Here is a 20,763-nt window from a genome sequence, read left to right as displayed (position 1 = left end):
AGGGTGGCATCGCAACCTCCTGATCCGCCCTGCTCTGTGCATGATGGGGTGGCGCCCCAACTCCCCGATCGGCCCTGCTATGAGCCCAACCAGGGGCTGCACCTAGGGATTGGGCCTGCCCTCTGCCACCTGGGAGTAGGCTCAAGCCAGCATGTCGTTATCTCCTGAGGGGTCCCAGACTGCGAGAGGGCACAGGCCGGGCTGAGGGACCCCCCCTTCCCCCTGAGTGCACAAATTTTTAGAGAGAGAGAGAGAGAGAGAGAGACTGAGGCGCTGAGAAGTTAACTAGTTTTCCAGTACTCCATAGTTAGTAAGTCATTGAGCTGGGATTAGAAAACATGTTGTCTGATTCCTAATCCTGTATCAGTCTCCATTGCAGATACAACATTTCTACTTTGATATTCTCTGAAATTTATTTCTCCATTGTTCTACTTATTCTTTCCATGATATTAAAATTTAAAAACGGTTGCCCAAATTTGCCAACAATGCATGAGAGATCAAATTATCACCTTTATAAACAGCTGAAAGAATTCACAAAACAAAGAATTGGGTTGCCTGGAATCATTAGACACTGAAGCCAAAACTGTTGCTTTAAACTTTTGCTTCCTGCCTCCTGGGAGTTGGATCCATGCAATCCTTAAAAAACCTTGAACTTTTGGATCATAGAAACACATCGGTATCTCAGATTTAAGGGAGACAGTAGAGATGCTTTTCTCATTTTAGAAAGGGGGGTTAATATCTAGGAGTTTAAGTTCATTGTCCAAAGTTTTACAATTAAATGAGTTAAAAATAGAATTCAGACCTCCTGTCTTATACTCCTTTATCCAGTAATCTCCAAACATATATGTTTACTAGAGGTCTGGTGCATGAAATTCATGCACTAGGAGGGTCCCTCAGCCCGGCCTACACCCTCTCACAGTCCTGGAGCCCTCAGGGGATGTCTGACTGATGGCTTAGGCCTGCTCCTGGGGGGCTAAGACGTCAGTCATATATCCTTAGCACTGCTGTGGAGTTGGGAGAGGCTCCCACCACTGCTACTCTGCTCACTAGCCTTGAGCCTGGCTTCTGGCTAAGTGGCACTTCCCCTATGGGAGCGTACTGACCACCAGGGGGCAACTCCTGCATTGAGCATCTGCCCCCTGGTGGTCAGTGCGTGTCATAGTGACCGGTTGTTCCGCCATTTGGTTGACTTGCATATTAGCCTTTTATGCCTGCAGAATCGAGCCAAACTGGCTCTCTGACATCCCCCGAGAGGTTCTGGATTGCGAGAGGGTGCAGGCAAGGCCAAGGGACCTTACCTGTGCATGATAGGGGCCTGGGAGGGATGCAGGAGATTGGCCAGCTGGGAGGGACTGCCAGAGGGCCCCAGAGCATGTCTGGCCCATCTCACTCGGTCCCAATTGGCTAGACCCCAGCAGCAAGCTAACCTACCAGTCAAAATATCTGCACCCTGGTGACCAGTGCACATCATAGCAAGTGGTTGAGGGGCCTTAACATATCATTAGCATATTATGCTTTGATTGGTTGAACAGCTGACCAGACAACTGGACACTTAGCATATTAGTCTTTTATTATATAGGATTATTATCACCTAGAAAATTTCTAAAACATTTTACTCATTTGTTTATAAGGAAATGTAATATAGACCAATTCAGCATAAGGAATGGTTATTTAGTAATCTGTATATTTAAAATGTTTCCAAGATGATTGAATAAAATTCATTGCTAATTCTCATTATATACATGTCTTCCAAAATTAGTTTAATATTATTTTATATGTGGGTAGAAATAAGGGGAAGAGAAAGGAGGGAAAATATAATGAGCAAAGAATACTAATGGACAAGAAAGAGAAAATGAATATACATATGAAAGAAGGAATGAGTGGGGACAGATAAAGTAAGCTCAGAGGTACAAAGGGAGTTTCCCCAAAATGTGGGCCCTTTTGTTCAAAATGTATCTACCACAACTCTTTTATATACTGCTTTCATTTCCACCATTCTATTCCCCTAATCACTCCACCTTCACTCTCTTCATACACATGCACGCATGTACACAAAATATACAAATATGTGCAATGGCAGACCTAAGAAAACCTTACAATTCCTGTGGATTCTCATGTTAACAATATGGAAAAGACCCAAGATTAATTCAGTGTTGCTCCCATTCTATGAATAGCTCTTAAGTGTTCAGTTAGAATGAATTCAATTCCATAAATTATCATGCTTGATATGTATACTCACTGAGGAAATATGCTGATGAAGTTGAACTTAAGTAAATACAGGTTTATGAACTGTGTATTTGTGCAAGGTTTGAACTTTCGATCAGCTTGAAGAATATATTCATAATAAGCCACCCTGAATTTTTCAGACTTTGACACTTTGATATCTTACTAGAGCATGAATCTAGATGAGTATACCATCAGAGAAGCACACACATAAATGGGAGACTATATATATATTTTTTTCCTAACTTCACTTCCTAATTTGGCATAGAATAGTGTTTAGTCCAGAGCATTTTACTCTGTTAGAATTGCTTTCTTACTGTTATCTAATGGCCAGACTTTATCATGCTATTAATTTATATATATTATATATGATTTATATAATATATATGTACATTTTCTAAGTGATAAATACCAACATAGAAAGAACTATAAACAAAGCAAAATAAACGGACTCACCTAGCAAACAGTTTTGCTCACATATTAAAGCAAGAAAATTATTTCATCTTCTAATTTTAAAGAAGATAAATAATGAAAATATATACATACAGTTACTACAGATGCATTTTTGATGTTCCATGAGCACAAGGGTGAAAAATTACTAATAGACTTTTAACACTAAAACTCCTCTCAAATCCTAGATAAAAGTATGGAAGAATACATTTAAGTTCAATTGAGTAGCAGACTCATTAAGTAAAAATAGCCTTGGCACACTAGTCATTAATTGAAGTGTAAGCCTAAAATTTAAAATAAAGGATCAATGATGTCTCCTTCAATAGAAGAAATTAAGTATTCTTAATTCAGTAAACTGAATGTTTAATAATAGTTTTACTTCAACGGAGGGATTATATAAACCATAGAATTAAGTCTATACCATAAAGTCCCAAGGTGAAAATGTTTTACTCTTAGATATTTTGTTATTCTATTGAGAAGAAAGCTTTTATTTAAAATTATACTAGAGGCCTGGTGCATGAAATTTGTGCACTGGGGGGGGAGGGGGTGGTCCTCAGCCCACCTGCCCCTTCTTAGAGTCCAGGAGCCCTCAGGGGATGTCCTACTGACTGCTTAGGCCCACTCCCTCTTTGGATGCTCCGGCTCAGTGCAGTCTGACAGACCCACCAGTGCCTTGTCCCCTGATTTCTATGAGGCTAAGCAAATGCTGCTGCTTCTGTTTGGGAGACTACTCTTCCCACCATTCCCTCCCCCAAATACACACTTTTAAAAATAACAAATATATCTCAAGTTCAATTTTGTCCTTCAGACACCATCAGGTTCAAAGTATCTTACAAGCTTCCCATGATACCTCAAGGCTGTGTTTGGTGCCCTTCTGATAGCCTTGAGCAACACCTTATGATTGGTTTATCAAAGCACGTGCCACATTGCATTATAACTATGTGTTTCTTTTTCTTTTCCTTTCCTTGATAGTGTACTTGGAGGCCAGTATCCCAAGCCCTAGAACCTTGATAGTCTCATGGTAAACAATAAGTAAATAGGTAAATAAATATATAAATATAGATTTGCTGAAATGCTTCATTATTACTCTAGAAATGGCATATGAACTAGTACTTTATTAAGAAGACAGCAATAGGCATTATTTACACCCTGAGTTCTTCCAAAGAAGTGTCAATTAGCCTATAAAGAAATATAAGATATAGAAAAGGAAGGTAAATTTTAAGCAAATGGAAAAGATGAAGTAAATGGAAAGTGATGTAGGAGCATAAAATGAAGCCAGAAATATAAACTAAGGTGATAATTATAAATTCACATAAAACCATTTTTCTCTGGTCATAGTATCTTTGCCCTATTCAAATTCTAAATGCAGAGATTTTCTCTTTATTTAAAGAAGATCTGTTTGTCACCTGTAATTTCTTCTAGTCTTAAGTCTGACATGCTTCCCTAACTTGCCCAAAGTTTTGGAGACAACTTTATGAAAAGCTTAAGAAAACTGCTCATTTCATTAGAAGCCTTGTCTTCCTCCTTCTCCCAGTGGCCCCTAAATTCAGGCTTTGATACAATTGTACTAAGTTATACTAATTGGTACATTCTATTCCATATGTTTAGAGCTAGTTATATTGAAAGATAAAGTGCATATTTACATATATAAATATGCATCAGATGCAAAATAATGCACAAATATATGCCAGTGATTTATTATATAAAATCTTAGTTCACATTGTACCCAAAAATCTTTGCTATTTGTCAATAGGAAGTATAAATCAATTCTATTTTACTGGAAATTGTGTGCAAAAAGTTTTCTCAAACCAAATAAAATGATCAATGCATAAATTTGACTGTCATGAGTGAACACTGAAATGTCTAGACTTATTTTTATCTCAATCTGGTTTACACTATAGTTTTTCTGCTTAATTAATACTTTCCATTATTCATGTCTGTTTTGTTCTTGAAAATCAAAGAAGTTATTAAAGGTTAAAATCTCCCCAAACCTCAATATTCTTATCTGTTAAAAAATGGAATGAGTGCTTGGGTGAAAGCACTATCTAAATATTAGGTTACCTTTATTGAATCCACCTGAACAATTAAGTAAAAAGAAATATCAGAAGTAAATTACTCAACATACTGATTTCATGTTTTTCTTGGGGGGAAAAAAACAAAACACTTGAAATTGTGGAGAAAACCTAATATATTCTTCCTGTTTTGTCTAGTAGAATGATTCCCTTAAAGAATGCTAATCTTTTTAATAATTAGTTTATTCGGTGAGTATTTTGGGGGTGTCTCCTCTGGACCAGGTGATGTTCTACATGACAGGAACACATCACTGTATAAAGGAAAGGAAAATCCCTTACTGCACACACACACACACACACACACACACACAAACAGTCGCACGCATGTGTGCGCGCGCGAGAGAGAGAGAGAGAGAGAGAGAGAGAGAGAGAAGAGATTGATTTTATTCAGTTGCCTACATATATCAGGCACTATAGGCTTTGTATTGGTATGTACATCATCTCATTTAATCTTTACCCAAACCCTGAAATTTATGTATTTTTGCCCTCAGTGTACATAATTGGAAACAGACTCAGAAAAGTAAAGTGGTGACCCAAGTTCTCAAAGTGCAACAGATAATAGAACAGGGGTTTAAATAAGTTATTTCTGAGTATAAGGGCCACATTTCTAAAACAGTTACCCTTAAGTGGGAGAATACATCTAAATAGGGTGGAGAACTATCAGCCCCTGCAAGATCAGAGCACCCTACCCCCTTTACTAACATCATTCCTTTTGAAGGGCTAGGTCATGTAGGCTTTCCTGATTTCTAATATCTGGGAATCTGCTCCCTATAGAGAGCTACATTACTTAATTAGTCTATGATACTTCCTAACCTTTCCAGATTCCAGATTTAGCTTCAAATAAGTCACCTTGGATGATTTTATAGAATCTGAGTTCTCATCCATAACCAGACTTTCATAGCTCCTGTTTTTCCCACTTCAGTTGAACCCGTGGGTTTTCTGAAAGTCATTCATTCTTCCAGTGTGTGTGTGTGTGTGTGTGTGTGTGTGTGTGTGTGTGTGTTTAACAATAACAATTGTGGAAATACGATAAAAATAGTATCCTCTAGGCTGCTTTTGGGATGGAATGCAAATGCAAAAAGAACAGAGAAACTGTCCAACTCTAATCCACTAGCTCCCTCTGGCTTAGCCTACCAACTGGTTCCAAATTTTCTCTCTCTTGCTATGTGTATGTGTATTACTCTTTTAAGGACTAATTAACATACTGCTATAATTCCTTTTTATTATTTAGGTGTTTTTTTAAAAAAGTCATGAAATATATTCATATTTTAAGTGCATTCATATATGAAGACATTTTTATATATAATTATAATGAAATACAGATAAAGACAAAGAATAGTCACCTACAAAATCTGTAAATAACTCAAAATTAGCCATTGTATTAAATCAACTAACTAGTCCAATCTATACAAAATACATCACTTATACCAATCATTTCACTACACAGCTGTTTGATTAAATTGAATAGAAATTCACATGACAGAGTAGCAAATATGATGTTATTTTTTATATGGCAAATACGATGCTATTTTTATTATATGTGTGTGTTTTATAATACAGTGAATATGGCAGAAGTATTAGATAAATAGTTAATATCAAACATTTCTAACTTGCAAGGAACTTAAATCTCTTTCTCAAATTGACTTAACACATAACTAAGTTTATTAGAGCTTATAAAAATTTATTATATTTCATCTTGAACCCCATTTGGGAAAAAAGACAGAAGTTCTCTTCAAATTATGTCACAAAGCGACTGCAGTTATAGAAGCACAATCAATATTGATTAATAACGATGAAAAGGGTGGCTGCCTTGAACCTGGCACAATTCTCTCCTCAGGGACTCTTGGGGCTGCCTGGGGATGAGCAGTTCTGTGCTGGTAACACAAACCACTCCACTCAATTGTGATCTTTGACAAAATAGAGTTCGCTCAGTAGGGTTTGGCTCATTTCCTTTGGGAAATCATCCCAGTAAAATCCTTAGATAGTGCTCAATTTTTTGACTTATAAGTTCATAAAACTAACACTTTTCAAACCTCCTCATAACTAGGAACAACTATACACACACACTCACACACCTACATGACTTAGGCATCATTGGTATATGTGTGACATAACTATTCCAAACAAAGGCAAAATTTAGGTCTTGACCAGAAATCTGAACAGAACTCATCTCTTACATTAAATACTGATTCAATAGATATGAATGCAATTGATCCATCAGTATTATATACAAGTCTTCATGGTACATTTAGGAAAAGGTAGGCTATCTTAAGTATAATTTTGGAAGGAGCAGAAGACAAAGTTGATTGAAATTATTAAAAGTTCTTTTGGGTCCATTTTTTTTTTTTTAGTGTGAGCTATGTTAATATCATGTGTGTACCACGACTTGCACTTAGGACTGACTATAATTTAACTGAAATTAGTTCTTTAAAAAATAAAAAAAAGTTTTCCTGTGTTCTGATTTTAAAAAGCAACCTCTTTTACTTTTATTCTAACTTTCTCTTTTTCTTTCCTGTTTCCCTTCTGAAGGTAAAGTTGTTTAACAGTCTTCTTTCCTACCTATCCTTAGGTGTCTGACACGCTACAAAGCCCCTGAAGCACACTTTTCTGCTGATGAAATGTCTCCAGGCCCTGCTTCAGACTTTCCTGCTCCCATCCTGTGCTGGGAAACAATTACCCAGGGGCCTCTTGTGTTTCTGCATGTCTTGTGAGCAGAGGCACTGACAGCTTTTGTTCCCAGCTGTCTTTTCAAAAATGTGTGTAATAGCGAACAGTCTCCAAAGACAGAAGTAGCTCTCCTTATGGAGCAAAGGGCAGGTTTGTTTACAGTCCAGTATAATAAAGATAATTGCTCCCTCTGTGGTAAAGGGCAGGTTTGCTTGCTGCCATTATAAAAAAAACACACACAAAAAACAAAACACACACCAAGTTTCCTAAGCTCAGGCAACCTCAGCTATGACATAAACTGGGCATGTAGGTGTCACCCAGCCCTCATTGTATCACCGTGAGTGGTGCCTAGGGGACTGCTGCAAGATGACAATACTCTGCCTATTGCTGTTGCTATGAGTAATAAACTGCCCTTTCTGTCTCCTGCCAATGTACATGAAACTGTGGCAGGTCCTTCACTGTTCTCAGCATCTTGTGTCCCAAGTTTCTGTCCTGTTTCATATAAGGACTAGAGGCCTGGTGCACAAAATTTGTGCAGGGGTGTGTGTGCATGTGTGTGTCCTTCAGCCCAGCCTGCACCCTCTCCAATCTGGGACTCCTCGAGGAATGTCCAACTGCTGATCGGGCCTAAATGGGCAGTCAGACATCCTTCTCACAATCCAGGACTGCTGGCTCCTAAATGCACGCCTGTCTGCCTGCCAGATTGCTCCTAACTGCTTCTGTCTGCCAGCCTGATCACCTCCTAACTGCCCTCCCCTGCTGGCCTGGTCGCCCTTAACTGTCCTCCCCTGCTGGCCTGGTGACCCCCAACTGTCCCCCCCTGCTGGTCTGGTCGCCCCCAACTTCCCTCCCCTGCCGGCCATCTTTGACCACATGGGGTGGCCATCTTGTATGTTGGAGTGATGGTGAATTTGCATATTACCTCTTTATTATATAGGATTCTCTTCTCCACGCAGATCCTGTATATGATGACTCATTGGTTGGTCAGTCATCTCTAAATCTTTCAATTTAGTTTCTCTCAAATTTCTGCCTCCTTAGTATAAGGTCTCCCCATATGTGGAAAACACAGAATCAAATTAAATAATAAGTGACAATGAGCTAAAGTCAGTGAGATAAAAAGGATGAGAAAGAAAGTGTAAGTACAAAGGGAAATCTGGATTTTCCATGGAGGATGGGCCATAAGAATCCTTACAGCAGCTGGATTTTCGATGCCATCCCCACTGGAGACATCCCTCCTGGGTCTGGGGTTTTGGAGTGGGATGCCTTGCTGGGCTAGGTGCCTTGCTAATTTAACAGTTTACTCCACCTGTTCACTTCTTTGTACTCAATGTTAAATATATTACTTCCATAGCAGTTCTATTTCTTACCTTCCTTCCTACCACTTCAATAATAAAATCAGTAGACTAATACTCAGGTAAATATGGTTAGTAGTCATGATTTTTACCTCTACTTTTAGAGAGTTCAGGAGGGATGAGCAATAGCCCTCTGCAACTGGAGTCATGAGACTCAATGGCTACTTATTACAAATGCAGATCTGCAGGCCGTGTATGCCAAGGATTTTGATTCAGTAGGGTTGATGTGGAAAAACATAAATTTTCCATTTTTAATGAGCTTATTGGATAAATCTAAAGTTTGTCTGCAGGACATATATGAAAAATTCTTCACCTTTGCTCAGTCTCATGGAGATAGTTCAACCCCAAATGCATAGATTAGTCACTGAAAAATCTTACTTTATGGCAGTGATTTGACCTGGCAGATGCTCTACTGCCAGGGGTATTTAGATAATTATTTTTGGCCCATGAAATGGAAAGATATATGTTAATATGAAAAAACTGCTTTGTTCTAAAATTTTGGCATATATTTGGAAATTTTTTTTCTGATCTATGGTACAATACTGTATTAATTATTAACATAGCCATCAATAGGAAGATGTATAAATAGAATGAAAAAATTGAAAGCTATAACTTGTACTCACTTGGCAAAATACTAGTACCCCCAAAGTACTTTATTTGAATAGGTTAAATGATGCAAAATTTTTTGAGGAAAATACTAAGGGGGTATTTTTAAGTCAAGACTATTGCATCAGATAGTGAGATCATGTGATACTTGTCTTTCTCTGACTGTCTTATTTCACTTAGCATAATACTCTCCAGGTCCCTCCATGCTGTCTGAGGAGCAAAACAGACCCAAAGACATGAAAGCTTGGAATAGATGGACTAATCTCAGAGGAAAGAGGGGCAAGGTGGGAAGAGATTAATCAAAGAGCTTATATGCATACTAGAGGCCTGTTGCATGAAGAGATTCATGTAATAGGCCTTCCCTTCCCCTCGCTGCTGGTACTAGTTTTCCTCAGGCATCCAGGACCCACGCCTTCGCTCCGGCCAGAGCCTTCAGTCTTCGCTCTGCCACTTTGTGCCTATGTATGCAAATTAACCGCCATCTTTGCTGGGTTAATTTGCATACTCTCCTGATTGGCTGGTGAGCATAGGGACTGTCAATTTACATGTTTGTCTATTATTAGGTAAGATATATATAACCCATGGACACAGACAATTGTGCTGTTGAAGGTCAGGGTGTGGTAGTGTGGGGTGGAGAGGTCAATGGGGGAAGAAAAAGGAACATCTGTAATCCTTTCAACAATAAAGATAAATTTTAAAAAACTATTTCAGTTGTGGCTGTTGAAATCATAAGGTATACAATAGGGTGTTAATGAAAAATATTTTACATCAATAGTTTGAGATGCATTTAAAGAAAGGGCGTGGCCATTGACATTGATAGTTCTGCAGATATCTCTCACTACACCAACTTCCTAATAATGATGTTTATGAGAAAATTTATTTTTCTCCATGTTTTTTAAATTAAATAATCTAAGTAATAGGAGCAGCACAATAACTGCGTTCTTTGTTGAGTACTGACAAGCACACTTCATTTCCATCAGGTTTGATTAGGAGTCTCACAGTTACATTAAGTCAAAACAAGCTACAGATGAAAGCTACAAGAATGACAAAAACACCATGTGTCTGCAGTGCTTTAGAGGTAGGGATACCACCGTTTAGAATGGCAGGGTCTTGGGGGATATAGGAAATATATCCATCTGCACATTCAACTGAATGATGATGGGATTATTGGGGATAATTGATGAAACATAAAACAATTTGACCAATATTTTAACATATATGCATTTTTCACATCGTTAGGTGGTCTTTATCAATAGACTATTAAAAACGGCAACGTGAATTTCAGACAGCATTTTTCCTCTGAGGTTGTTTGGATAAAAGTTGATGGGACTTACAGTTTACGACAATTTTTACTTTCTTCACATCCGGGAATGACACATCGTTTTCTGCACTGCATTCATATTCTCCAGCCTGGTCCCTGGTGATTCCATAAATGTCCAAATACTGTCCGTTTTCAAATGGTTTGGCTACAAAAAGAAAAATTAGAGCATGTTTAATTGTAGCCACCTGAGGCCTCATTCAAGTAAAACAACAAACTTGGGTCTTCCTATTAGATCTTGGTGACAAAACAATTTCAAAGGAAACTGGGGAATTATTAAAACCTTTGTTCTCCTGTGTTCAAAGGAAACGTCAGAGAAAAAAAAAAAAAGCAAAAACCGAACAAGGGGTACTATGACAATACTGTTTCCCCCGAATAGGATATACATGTGTTCTTTTTAATTGATTGTGGTCTCCTAACCTTGTCACGCATCAAATAGTGCTTGGCACATTTCTGTAATTGAGTTCAACAACCTCCTAGCCGTGCAGATGAAGTTCGCTAATATCACTTGGTTCATATTGACTTTTATACACTGTATGCTAGCAACCTGACACTTAACCTAACTAAATGTTACTTTCCTTTTGGGGAAATCTCATTCTCAGTGTTTCAAGCCAGATGGCTTGAAAATAGTAGAGAGATATAATAAATCATTACCATGTTTCAGTTTCCAAAATTATTAAATTTTTTTCAAGAGAGGTACATCTAATATACTATATATGACTCATACAATAAACCTCAAAAAAATCTTTATGGCTCTCAAACGAAAAGTTATAGTGGTCATTAAAAGCACACTAAATTATCTCTATTTTTAATATTTCAGGGGCAACATCCTATTTGACTAAAAACTGCAGCAGATTAAAAATATAAAGACATAATCACAGGTGAAAGAATATCCCCAATGAGTTAGATTGAAAAAAAAGAACGATGCCTTCTGAAATAATGGAATTTTTATTTATTTGAAAGCAGAGAAACATGGGGCGGGAAAGGCTGTGATTATCATGGCAAACGAAATGTGAATTTCAAGAGATTGCGACCCTTCTCCCTTCTTGGACAAGTCTTTTAAAATCACATTTCAAGGCATACCAAAGAACACTGGAAAATAAAACAATGATTCCATTAAATGGTCTGTTTCCAAAATCATCCTTAGTTTTGTTTTCATCTTACTTTGTCACCAAAGCTATTCTAATAATGTATGTTATACAACCAGTAAGAATATTGAATTTTATGTGAATGAAGCAAAATAAAATTTAGTTATGCTGCTCCAAATCTAAAATCCATGTCAACTAAAAACAACAACACTTTTATTTTTTTCCTGTGGGCTCTGTTTCCTGGCCCTAAATCAGTTGCTGCTCTGTCTGCCTTCTAGGTTACTAAGACTTTGTTAGTTGCAACCTGGAGTGCTTAGGATGTATACTATTAAGGCATTACTTCTTTTTTTTTTCTGGTTAATCATGAAGTGTAGACAGAGGAGTGTTATACTTGGATGGTGATTGGCTGGTAAGCTATTTCAGGTATAAGAAAACTTACAAAAGCACAAGTTGTCTTCAAAGTCCATATACTTAAAATCTGATTCTATAATCACTTTGTTGGTTCCACCCAGTGTCCTTACCTGACTCCAATATACAAATAAAACATTGATTGGTTTTCTATTGTTCCCGTCCTCTTCTCTTATTTTCACTCTTATTAATGAAAACAATCTAAGCTTATATGTATCTGTAAAATCTACTAAAATATAGGGAGGGCAGAATCCTTAATCACATCCTAGAATTTTTAAAGTATAACTTGAATTAATGCAAGAACAATATTAAATGGAAATTAAACTATGGAAGAACGGATATACTGTATCAGAATTAACCTGGATAGCAATGAAAAATGAAGCCAATCACATTAAAGGTATCCTACTGTGAAACATTGTAAAAACAAATTTATTAAGGCCTAACTTATTTTCAGCATTAAAATGTTACTTGAATATTTCTATTTTTGTGTACTGAGATAATTTTAAAAAAGTGTATCCTCCAAAATGAATTTTTTGATAAAAAATATACATAATACCCGTTTGAATAATCAACTATTTTCTATTTCTTAAATAAATAATTAATTATGGTGTGTGAGTTTCTGTATTACTGCCTTTTGCTGTTTAAACATTGTAGATATATGAACAATTGTTCTTAAAGGATTGAAGGATAAAAAGAAACACATTAGAAAGGTATGTCTACCAGGAAAAAATAAAAAAGGCTCTGAAAGATTAAAAGCAACTATAATAAGCTGTATAACAAAGATATCTCCAGTGTCAGAACCACTACATCAGTCAACTCCAAAGAACACCATTTATAACTAGTGAGTGTTTATCTCTGGAGCTCACTACACAATCTACTTAACCCTATTTCGGGATCCTTCTCAACTCGACCAAAGAACAATGTCCCTATTTACAACTACCAGAATTAGCAGTAAGTGTGTATGCATTTCTTAATTCGATACCTATAGAACCCGTGAATGAATGGTATTGCCAACACTAACCATCGGTAATATAGCACTAATATAAAGACACTTATGGGGCAGGGGGGAGGCGGGGGGGCGGAAAGCATGACTTCGTGGTTAACTTATTTTTCCCACTTACATTCAACATACTATGCATCAGCTCTTCCTGTATGTGTGCTCTAAGTATTCTCTTGTGTTTACACAAGTAGCTCTGTTTCTATTCTGAACTCTTCCTTGCTCTCTTCTCAGTCTGATCTCACCAGGCATAAATTTCAGGTTTGAAACTTGGAGTAGCCCATCAGGATTCAAACTCTGAAGCTTCCTAGTTGTCTGTACTTGGCTTGGCTGCCTCTGGTTTTTGTTGTCCTATTTTCCCCAATAGTAAGTTTTCACCTTAGTTGTGGAGCCCAGGAAACCAATCCTCTTTTATACTTGGCTGGGTTGCCTCTTTTTCCATCACTCCTGACACAAGGGGAGAGGATTTGAGCATAGTACATGAAAATGCAAAGAACATTTCAGTCTATGCAATGTAGCCCAACTACTTTCCCCAAAGGGAGGGTAAAGAGCAAGGCTGAGTGACATAGGGAGCTAGAGACATGAGGTCCATCACCAACACCAAGCCTTTACAGTGTTTATGAGGGTATTCACTACCTTCGGGTGCTCTTATAAATTTAGATGAAAAATAAAAACATTATGCAATATTTTCGTATCTTCTAGGATACCAGTATAAATAAATGTCAATGAAATACAGCAGCCCTCTCTGGTCACAGATTTTGCCAATCTCTGTGAGTGCAGTGACAGTTTCTGTTTTGTTCATCTCTGTGTCTTCAGCCCCAGGGGCATGCCTGAAACATGCTATTCTTGGTAAATATTTGAGTAAATAAATAAGGACACTTATAAAATGAATGAATAAAGCCCTGTAAAGATAAGAGCACAGAAAATCAAAACTAAGCACTTACAGTCAAAGAAGTTGTCACTTCTCTTTCTGAGTCCAGGAGAAGGAAAAGGATTTTACAAAGCATTGCCATCTTTGCTGACATCCTGAAGTGATAGGTGATGGCCGTGGTGAGAACAGACTACAGTGTTCATAGATCCTTTGCAAAATCATAAAGACTAACAAAAACTTTCAATACGATTTGAAGAAAAGGGGATAAGTACTACCTATACTCTCAACAATAGTTCTCTTTTGTGTGTAGTCTCTTCCAGACATAGGTAGACTTGTCTCAAAAAATGAAGAACTGAAAAGATTCCCCATGCTTTTAATAATGCCACTATTATCACCATTTTCAAAAGGAAAGCTGAAAAATAGGATGTAGCTATTATGTTTTATAAAATCTCTCTCGTCAGATTTATAAGAACCTGGCTAGAAATATTGCTATGGTGGCCACAAAAAGGGTATTAAGACTTAGCTTCAAGGTTTGATAAGTCATATGAACCATACCTTATATTGCATATAAAAATTGCTAGCAACAGCATCAAATTTCTACAAAGTGCTAATAAGTTTCAGAAAAAAATAAACATTTGACAAAATAAATCTTGCTTTTAATTTCTAGGACATCATCTTTCATGAGTTTTCCTCTCATCTTTCTGATCATTTGCTTTCACTTTTTCAAGAGAAATCCTTTACTGTTTCACATCCCTTAAATATTGATTTAGTCCTGACTTTTTTCCCCCCTCACTGAGGACAACATTTACAGGGGATCTTGTTCATTCATTTGCATTTAATTACTATTTATGTATTGATAAACCCTTGATTGATCTACTTAGTCTATAACTCTATCTCGAAACTTAAATACATTTAACCGGACATCTCCATTTGGATGACTCACCGACATCTCACAGTCGACACACTCAACACAGCCTGCCCTTCCCTGCCATCCCTGCAGCCCCTCCTGTGCTCCAAGACTGTGAGTGCTTTGACCATCACCCAGTTGCTCAAGCCAGAAACCTCATTATTAACTTTGACAATACATTTTATCTCAGTGCCCACAACCATCAGTCACTGTGTCCTGTAAATTTTGCCTCCTAAGTAATTCTCAAACCACTTCTAGAAGCCCCGTGTCTCAGTTACTGGTCTCTGAATGCATATATTCAGGTCAATGATTGTATATTGATTTGCAGAGTTATTTCAATCGTTTTCCAAAACCCTCGCTCAGAAGGAGTCATCCACTTTTCAAGGTTTTACTGCAGGAGTATATTTTGTTAGGGTCTCATAGCCATTTATTACTGAATGGTCACCTGCAAGTGAATTCTCAAAATATTCTTCGAAGGGTTTATTTACATGTATGATTGTTATTTTCTGTCAGTTTATAATCCACCAGCATATTTGGTATCCTGCAAGTATTTCTTCTACGGACTGTACCATACTGAGAAGTTAGGGATGTGGGTTCTAGAACTGTCTATCTGGCTTCAAATCCCAGCTCTGCCATTTATAGATATATTTTACAAGAAATTTAATGGTTAGTTTATTCATCTGAGATGTGTGAGGATAACAGAACCTGCCTCATATAGATGTTGTGAGGATTAATTGGGTTAATGGAATTAAAGCACTTAGAACTCATCATAGGAATTAAAAAATGCATTAGCTGTTATTACAATGCACAGGTTTAGGCATGCCAGGAAGGTCAATTTAGATAAATATTGTTTCCATGGTGAGAAGTCACTATATTCGAGAATTAGTGCTCCTGTCTTAACATGTTATTCAAGGGAACTAGAAGTTAAAGTAAGAAAGTCACTCAAGTAGCATTATTAGAAATTATCAGTTCAGTTCTCATACCACCATAGGAGATCTGCACACACATCTGCCCTGTAGATCTGTAGGTGGAGTTGACAGTTGATCTCATGTGGGGTCACTTTCTCTCTGTCTGAACGCCCAAGGGCAATTTAACCTTCTTTATAGTATATAGTATATAGTATATAGTATATATAGTGAATATTATATATAATATATACATATATAATATTCACTATATATATATATATATTCATCCTTGAACAGTCTCTGATCTGAAAACAATATTCAAAGATGGCTTTTAGCTTTGAGTTTGTGAAGGGAATTGTCAGCTGAGTGAGATAGCATCCCTCTGGACTTTTTTTTAACTTTATGCACTTGATTCTTGCTGCCTGAAACACCTTATCCTTCAATTCACCCTAATCACTGCTTCTCATCCTTCAGGTCTCTGCTTATGCATTACCTCCTCAGAGGAACCTTTCATAACTTACTCACAACTCAGTCTAGTAGCTCCATGTTACATGTATACAATATACATACATATATATATATATGTTACTAATGTTATGTGTTATGTACAGGTTTCCTATTACTTATTTAATTATTAGTAACTTTTAAAATATGTTTGGTGTTACACTGTAAGTTCTGTGCTATAAAAAGCCTCGATGTATTCCATGTTTAATTGGGCTCTATATATTTGTTGACTATATGATTAAAGAAAGATAACAATAGAAAGTTCAGAAAATTTGACATTTCATTAGAGAAGGTAGATTAATCTTCTTATTTAAATAATAATTAACCACATCACCATAAATAAAAATAACATATACCTTTTATTAATTCCTTATTGTGTGTAAGGTATCATGCTAAATGCTTTTATTATGAATTCCTCAGTTAAACTTAGGTATACATATGAGGTAGATTTCATTATATATAATAAGACTAGAGGCCCAGGGCATGAAAATTCGTGCACTGGTGGGGGCGGTCCCTCAGCCCAGCCTTCCCCCTCTCACAGTCCAGGAGCCATCAGGGGATGTCCTCTGCAGGAGGTGACTGGGCTGATCAGCAGAAGGTGCTGCCCCCATAAACCCGCTGCTGCTGCCACTGCTGGTTAGGGCAGCTGCGCGGCCTGAGCCCAGGCCTCACAGCCACTGAGGCTCACGGCTGCCTGAGCCCATGGCTGCTGTGGGCCCCAGGCCTTGCAGCCACTGCGGTTTTGTCCCGATGGATGTCTGCCCTAATTAGCACATTATCCTTTTATTAGTACAGATACTAGCATTTAAAGAGGTTATATTTCTTGCTGATGAGCCCATTGACAGATATGATATTCAGAACTAATTTCAAAACCTATATGCCTGATCTATATATCATTGAAATGCTACATTAGCATTAACTTTGTAAATGGTGATAATAAACATCCTTATTCTCTATATGCACTAAAGTAGGTCATGTCTATGTAATCCTTGCTCTTAGAACTATAAAGTAATATATAGGTATTAATTTAATTTTTGAAGGATGTTATTAGTCTTATGTTAGTTTTCTATGGCTGTTATAACAAATTACCACAATTTTACTGGTTTAAAATCATACAAATTTAGTATTTAGTTCAGAAACACAGCACAGGCCTGTGATAATTAGAATAATGGGTCCCCCAAAGATATCCATACCCTAATCACTGGGGTCTGCAACTCTATTAGCTTGCATGGCAAATAAGACTTTGCAGATTTGATTAATGTCAAGTACCCTGAGACAGGCAATTAATTATTTGGAAGGGTCCAATCTATCACATGTGTCCGTAAGAGTAGGACAGGACAAAAAAAGAGTGCGCTGAGAGATGTGACCGGATAAGTCACTATGGCTGACTCTGAAGATGGAGGCAGTGAGGTCCAAGCCAAGGACAGCTGTGGCCTCTAAAACTGGGAATGGCCCTCAGATGACAGCAAGGAATTGATTCTCCTCTAGAGCTTACAAAAAAGGAACACAACTTGTCAACACATAGCTTCTAACCTGCTGAGACTGGTGCCAGACTTCTGACCTACAGAAGTGTAAAGTAATACATTTGTGCTGTTTTAATCACGGACTTTGTGGTAATTTCTTACAGCAACAACATGAAATGATACAGGATCTCACTGAACTAAAACAAGAGTGCCAGCCGTACAAGCTTCCTTCCTGGAGGCTTGTTTTGCTCCTTCAGGTGGTTGGGAGGAGTCTGTTCCTTGCAGGTGTAGTGCCAGGATCCCCGTTTCCTTGGTGGAGGGTTATTCTCAGCTTCTAGATATGTGGTTCTCAACCTGTGGGTCGCGACCCCTTTGGGGGTCGAACAACCCTTTCACAGGGGTTGCCTAAGACCATTGGACTCATGTATTAAATTTAGTCCACCTGCCTGATCCAAGATAATATCCTTAATTACATGTGCACATTCTCTTTACCATGTAAGGTGACACAGTCACAGGTTCAAGGGATTGGGGCATGGCCTTCCTTGGTATCATTATTCTGCCTATCATAGTTCTTCACTAGACCTGGTAGTCCTACTTGCATATACAAATTTTAATTTGTTTATAATTTTCAAAGACAGCAGGAAAAAAATAAGTGGTCTTAGTGATAAAGTTGTTGAGTTTATTAATACCTCTGAAAATATGAGTGAAGTTAGGAAAAATAAATCGAATAAGACATTCCTTTGAAGCAAATTATTTTCATGAGAATGTACCACAAATCTAACGGGTAATATGATTCTGGGAAGTTTTGTTAGAGCACAGATATAGTGGGGTTTAAAGGAGCAATAAGAGGAGGGTGTATGGTTAGATGAAATTATGGAAATTATATACTAAATGATTGAAACAAAGGTATCAGAAGCAAATAAATGCAACCAGTGATTAAAAGCTCAAGGTTTTAATCATAGTACTCCAGATAGCACTGAAGGAAATCTCTCAATTCAGCTCCTGATCAATTGCTGCTTTCTTTCCTGCTTGCATTCTTCCCTTCCATTCAATAGATATTAATTATGTGAGAATCTCTAACCAGTGAACAAGAGTGTTTCCATTTCAAAAAGCATATAGTTCATTGGGGAAGCAAAAGTATAAGCAAGCAAGTTCAACAAGGTGAAATAAGTATTATATTTGGGACAACTATAAAATGCTATGCCATCATAATTGTGCTGTCATAATTTCAAGTAAAAATTCTAAAAGTTTGACCTGGTCAGTATGCCACAGTGGTTGAGTGTCACCCTATAAGCCAAGAGGTCCCAGGTCCAATTCCCAGTCAGGGCACATGCCCAGGTTTTGGGCTCAACCCCCAGTAAAGGGAGTGTAGGAGGTAGCTAATTGATGTCTCTTTCTTTCATCAATGTTTCTATCTCTCTGCCTCGCTCCCTTCCTCTCTCGCTGAAAATCAATAAAAATATATTTTAACAATATAAAAATTCTAAAAGTTTGGTTAGGGCAGAGCATTAATTTAGCAAGAATAGGTGGAGGTGAGGCTGGTATTTTAAGCAGAGAGCAAAGCCTTTAAGGTCTTGGACAATTTCTAATGAATTTGTTTGAATTTTGTAACTTGAGGAAGAATTACACTACTATAAGCAAAATAGTATGACACATTTTAATATTTTTAAACAGATAAGTCTGGAATTCTGCTTCTAGTTACATTTAGGAACAAAGACCAGGTTTTCCTTTTTCCTATAAACCACTAGAAAAAATGATAAATTATTTGAAAGAACTTTTCACACATTGGGTAAAAGACAGCATATGATATAAACAAGGTGAGCTCCAAGGTGAGCTCCATGGCTGTCTATCTGAAAGCAACTTTCACACCCTAGGCTGAGAGAGGTGGAAAGCACAGCCCAATGATACCATTGAGCTAAACAATGAAAGACTAGAATACAGGCAGTCCAAGGGTCCTGGAAGTAGTAGTAGTACAGAATTCTAAGGAGAAGAAACCCACACAACCAAGTACAGAAATCTACATTTGTTTCCTTGCATGTTCTGAGGCCAAGGCTTTACATGCATAGGAAGAAACACCAAAAAAGTTGGAGAAAGAAGAAGGAGTTTGTAAGCAGGAGAATTCTGAGAGCTCCAACAGGGAAAGGAGACATTTGATCTCTGACCATCAAGAACAGGGAGGCTCCTATAAGTACCAGAGCATTCAGTGGAGGGCTTATGTTTAAGTAGTAGGGCTGGTAAAAAACTAGAGTAAAGACTTCTATAGACCTCTTTTTAAATCTTAAAAGCAAGGTTCAAGGAACCAAATTTATCTTTAAGCAATGCAGCTTCCTGTGAGAAAAAAGTCCAACACTTTAAAAACAAAACAATATCTAGACATTAAACAATGTAGCAACACAAGGTCCAATATTCAATAAAAATTACTATATATTCCAAGAAGCAGGAAACTGAACATATAAGGGGAAAAATAAATCAACAGAATGAGATATAGGAATGATAGAGATGATAGAATAATCAGACAAAGGTTTTAAAGTAGCAAGCTATTAAAACTAGGTTCAAGTATTAAAGAAAAGACATGAATATAATGAGACTAGAGGCCCGGTGCACGAAATTCATGCACTGCACGGGGGCGGGGGGGGGGATCCCTCAGCCCGGCCTGTGCCCTCTCACAGTCTGGGACCCCTCGCTCCTTACTGCCCGCCTGCTTGCTGCCCCCTACCACTCGGCTCACTGCTCCTCAGTGCTGCCGCGGAGGTTCCTGCCACCTCCGCTGCACTCACCAGCCATGAGCCTGGCTGCTGGATGAGCAGCACTCCCCCTGAGGGAACTCATTGTACCTCCAGGCCCTGGTTGGTGTGGATCAGTCTTCCCACACACCAAAGGGTCATGAGCTCGATTCCAGGTGAGAGCACATACATAGGTTGTGGTTTGC

At 37.8% G+C, this 20,763-nt stretch overlaps 1 protein-coding gene across 1 annotated transcript in view; it reads right to left on the bottom strand.

The window, feature by feature from the left end:
- Positions 1–20,763, bottom strand: part of NEGR1 (neuronal growth regulator 1) — an 854,147-nt gene that overhangs the window by 290,333 nt on the left and 543,051 nt on the right. Inside the window, exon 4 of the mRNA XM_006775915.2 lies at positions 10,705–10,836. Coding sequence (XP_006775978.1) covers positions 10,705–10,836 — 132 coding nt within the window. The remainder of the gene's footprint in view (positions 1–10,704; positions 10,837–20,763) is intronic.

Source organism: Myotis davidii, unplaced genomic scaffold (genome assembly GCF_000327345.1).
Source record: "Myotis davidii unplaced genomic scaffold, ASM32734v1 scaffold128, whole genome shotgun sequence".
Lineage (NCBI taxonomy): Eukaryota > Metazoa > Chordata > Mammalia > Chiroptera > Vespertilionidae > Myotis > Myotis davidii.
Note: the sequence above shows the minus strand (reverse complement) of the source record. Positions and strands in the feature narration are given on the sequence as shown.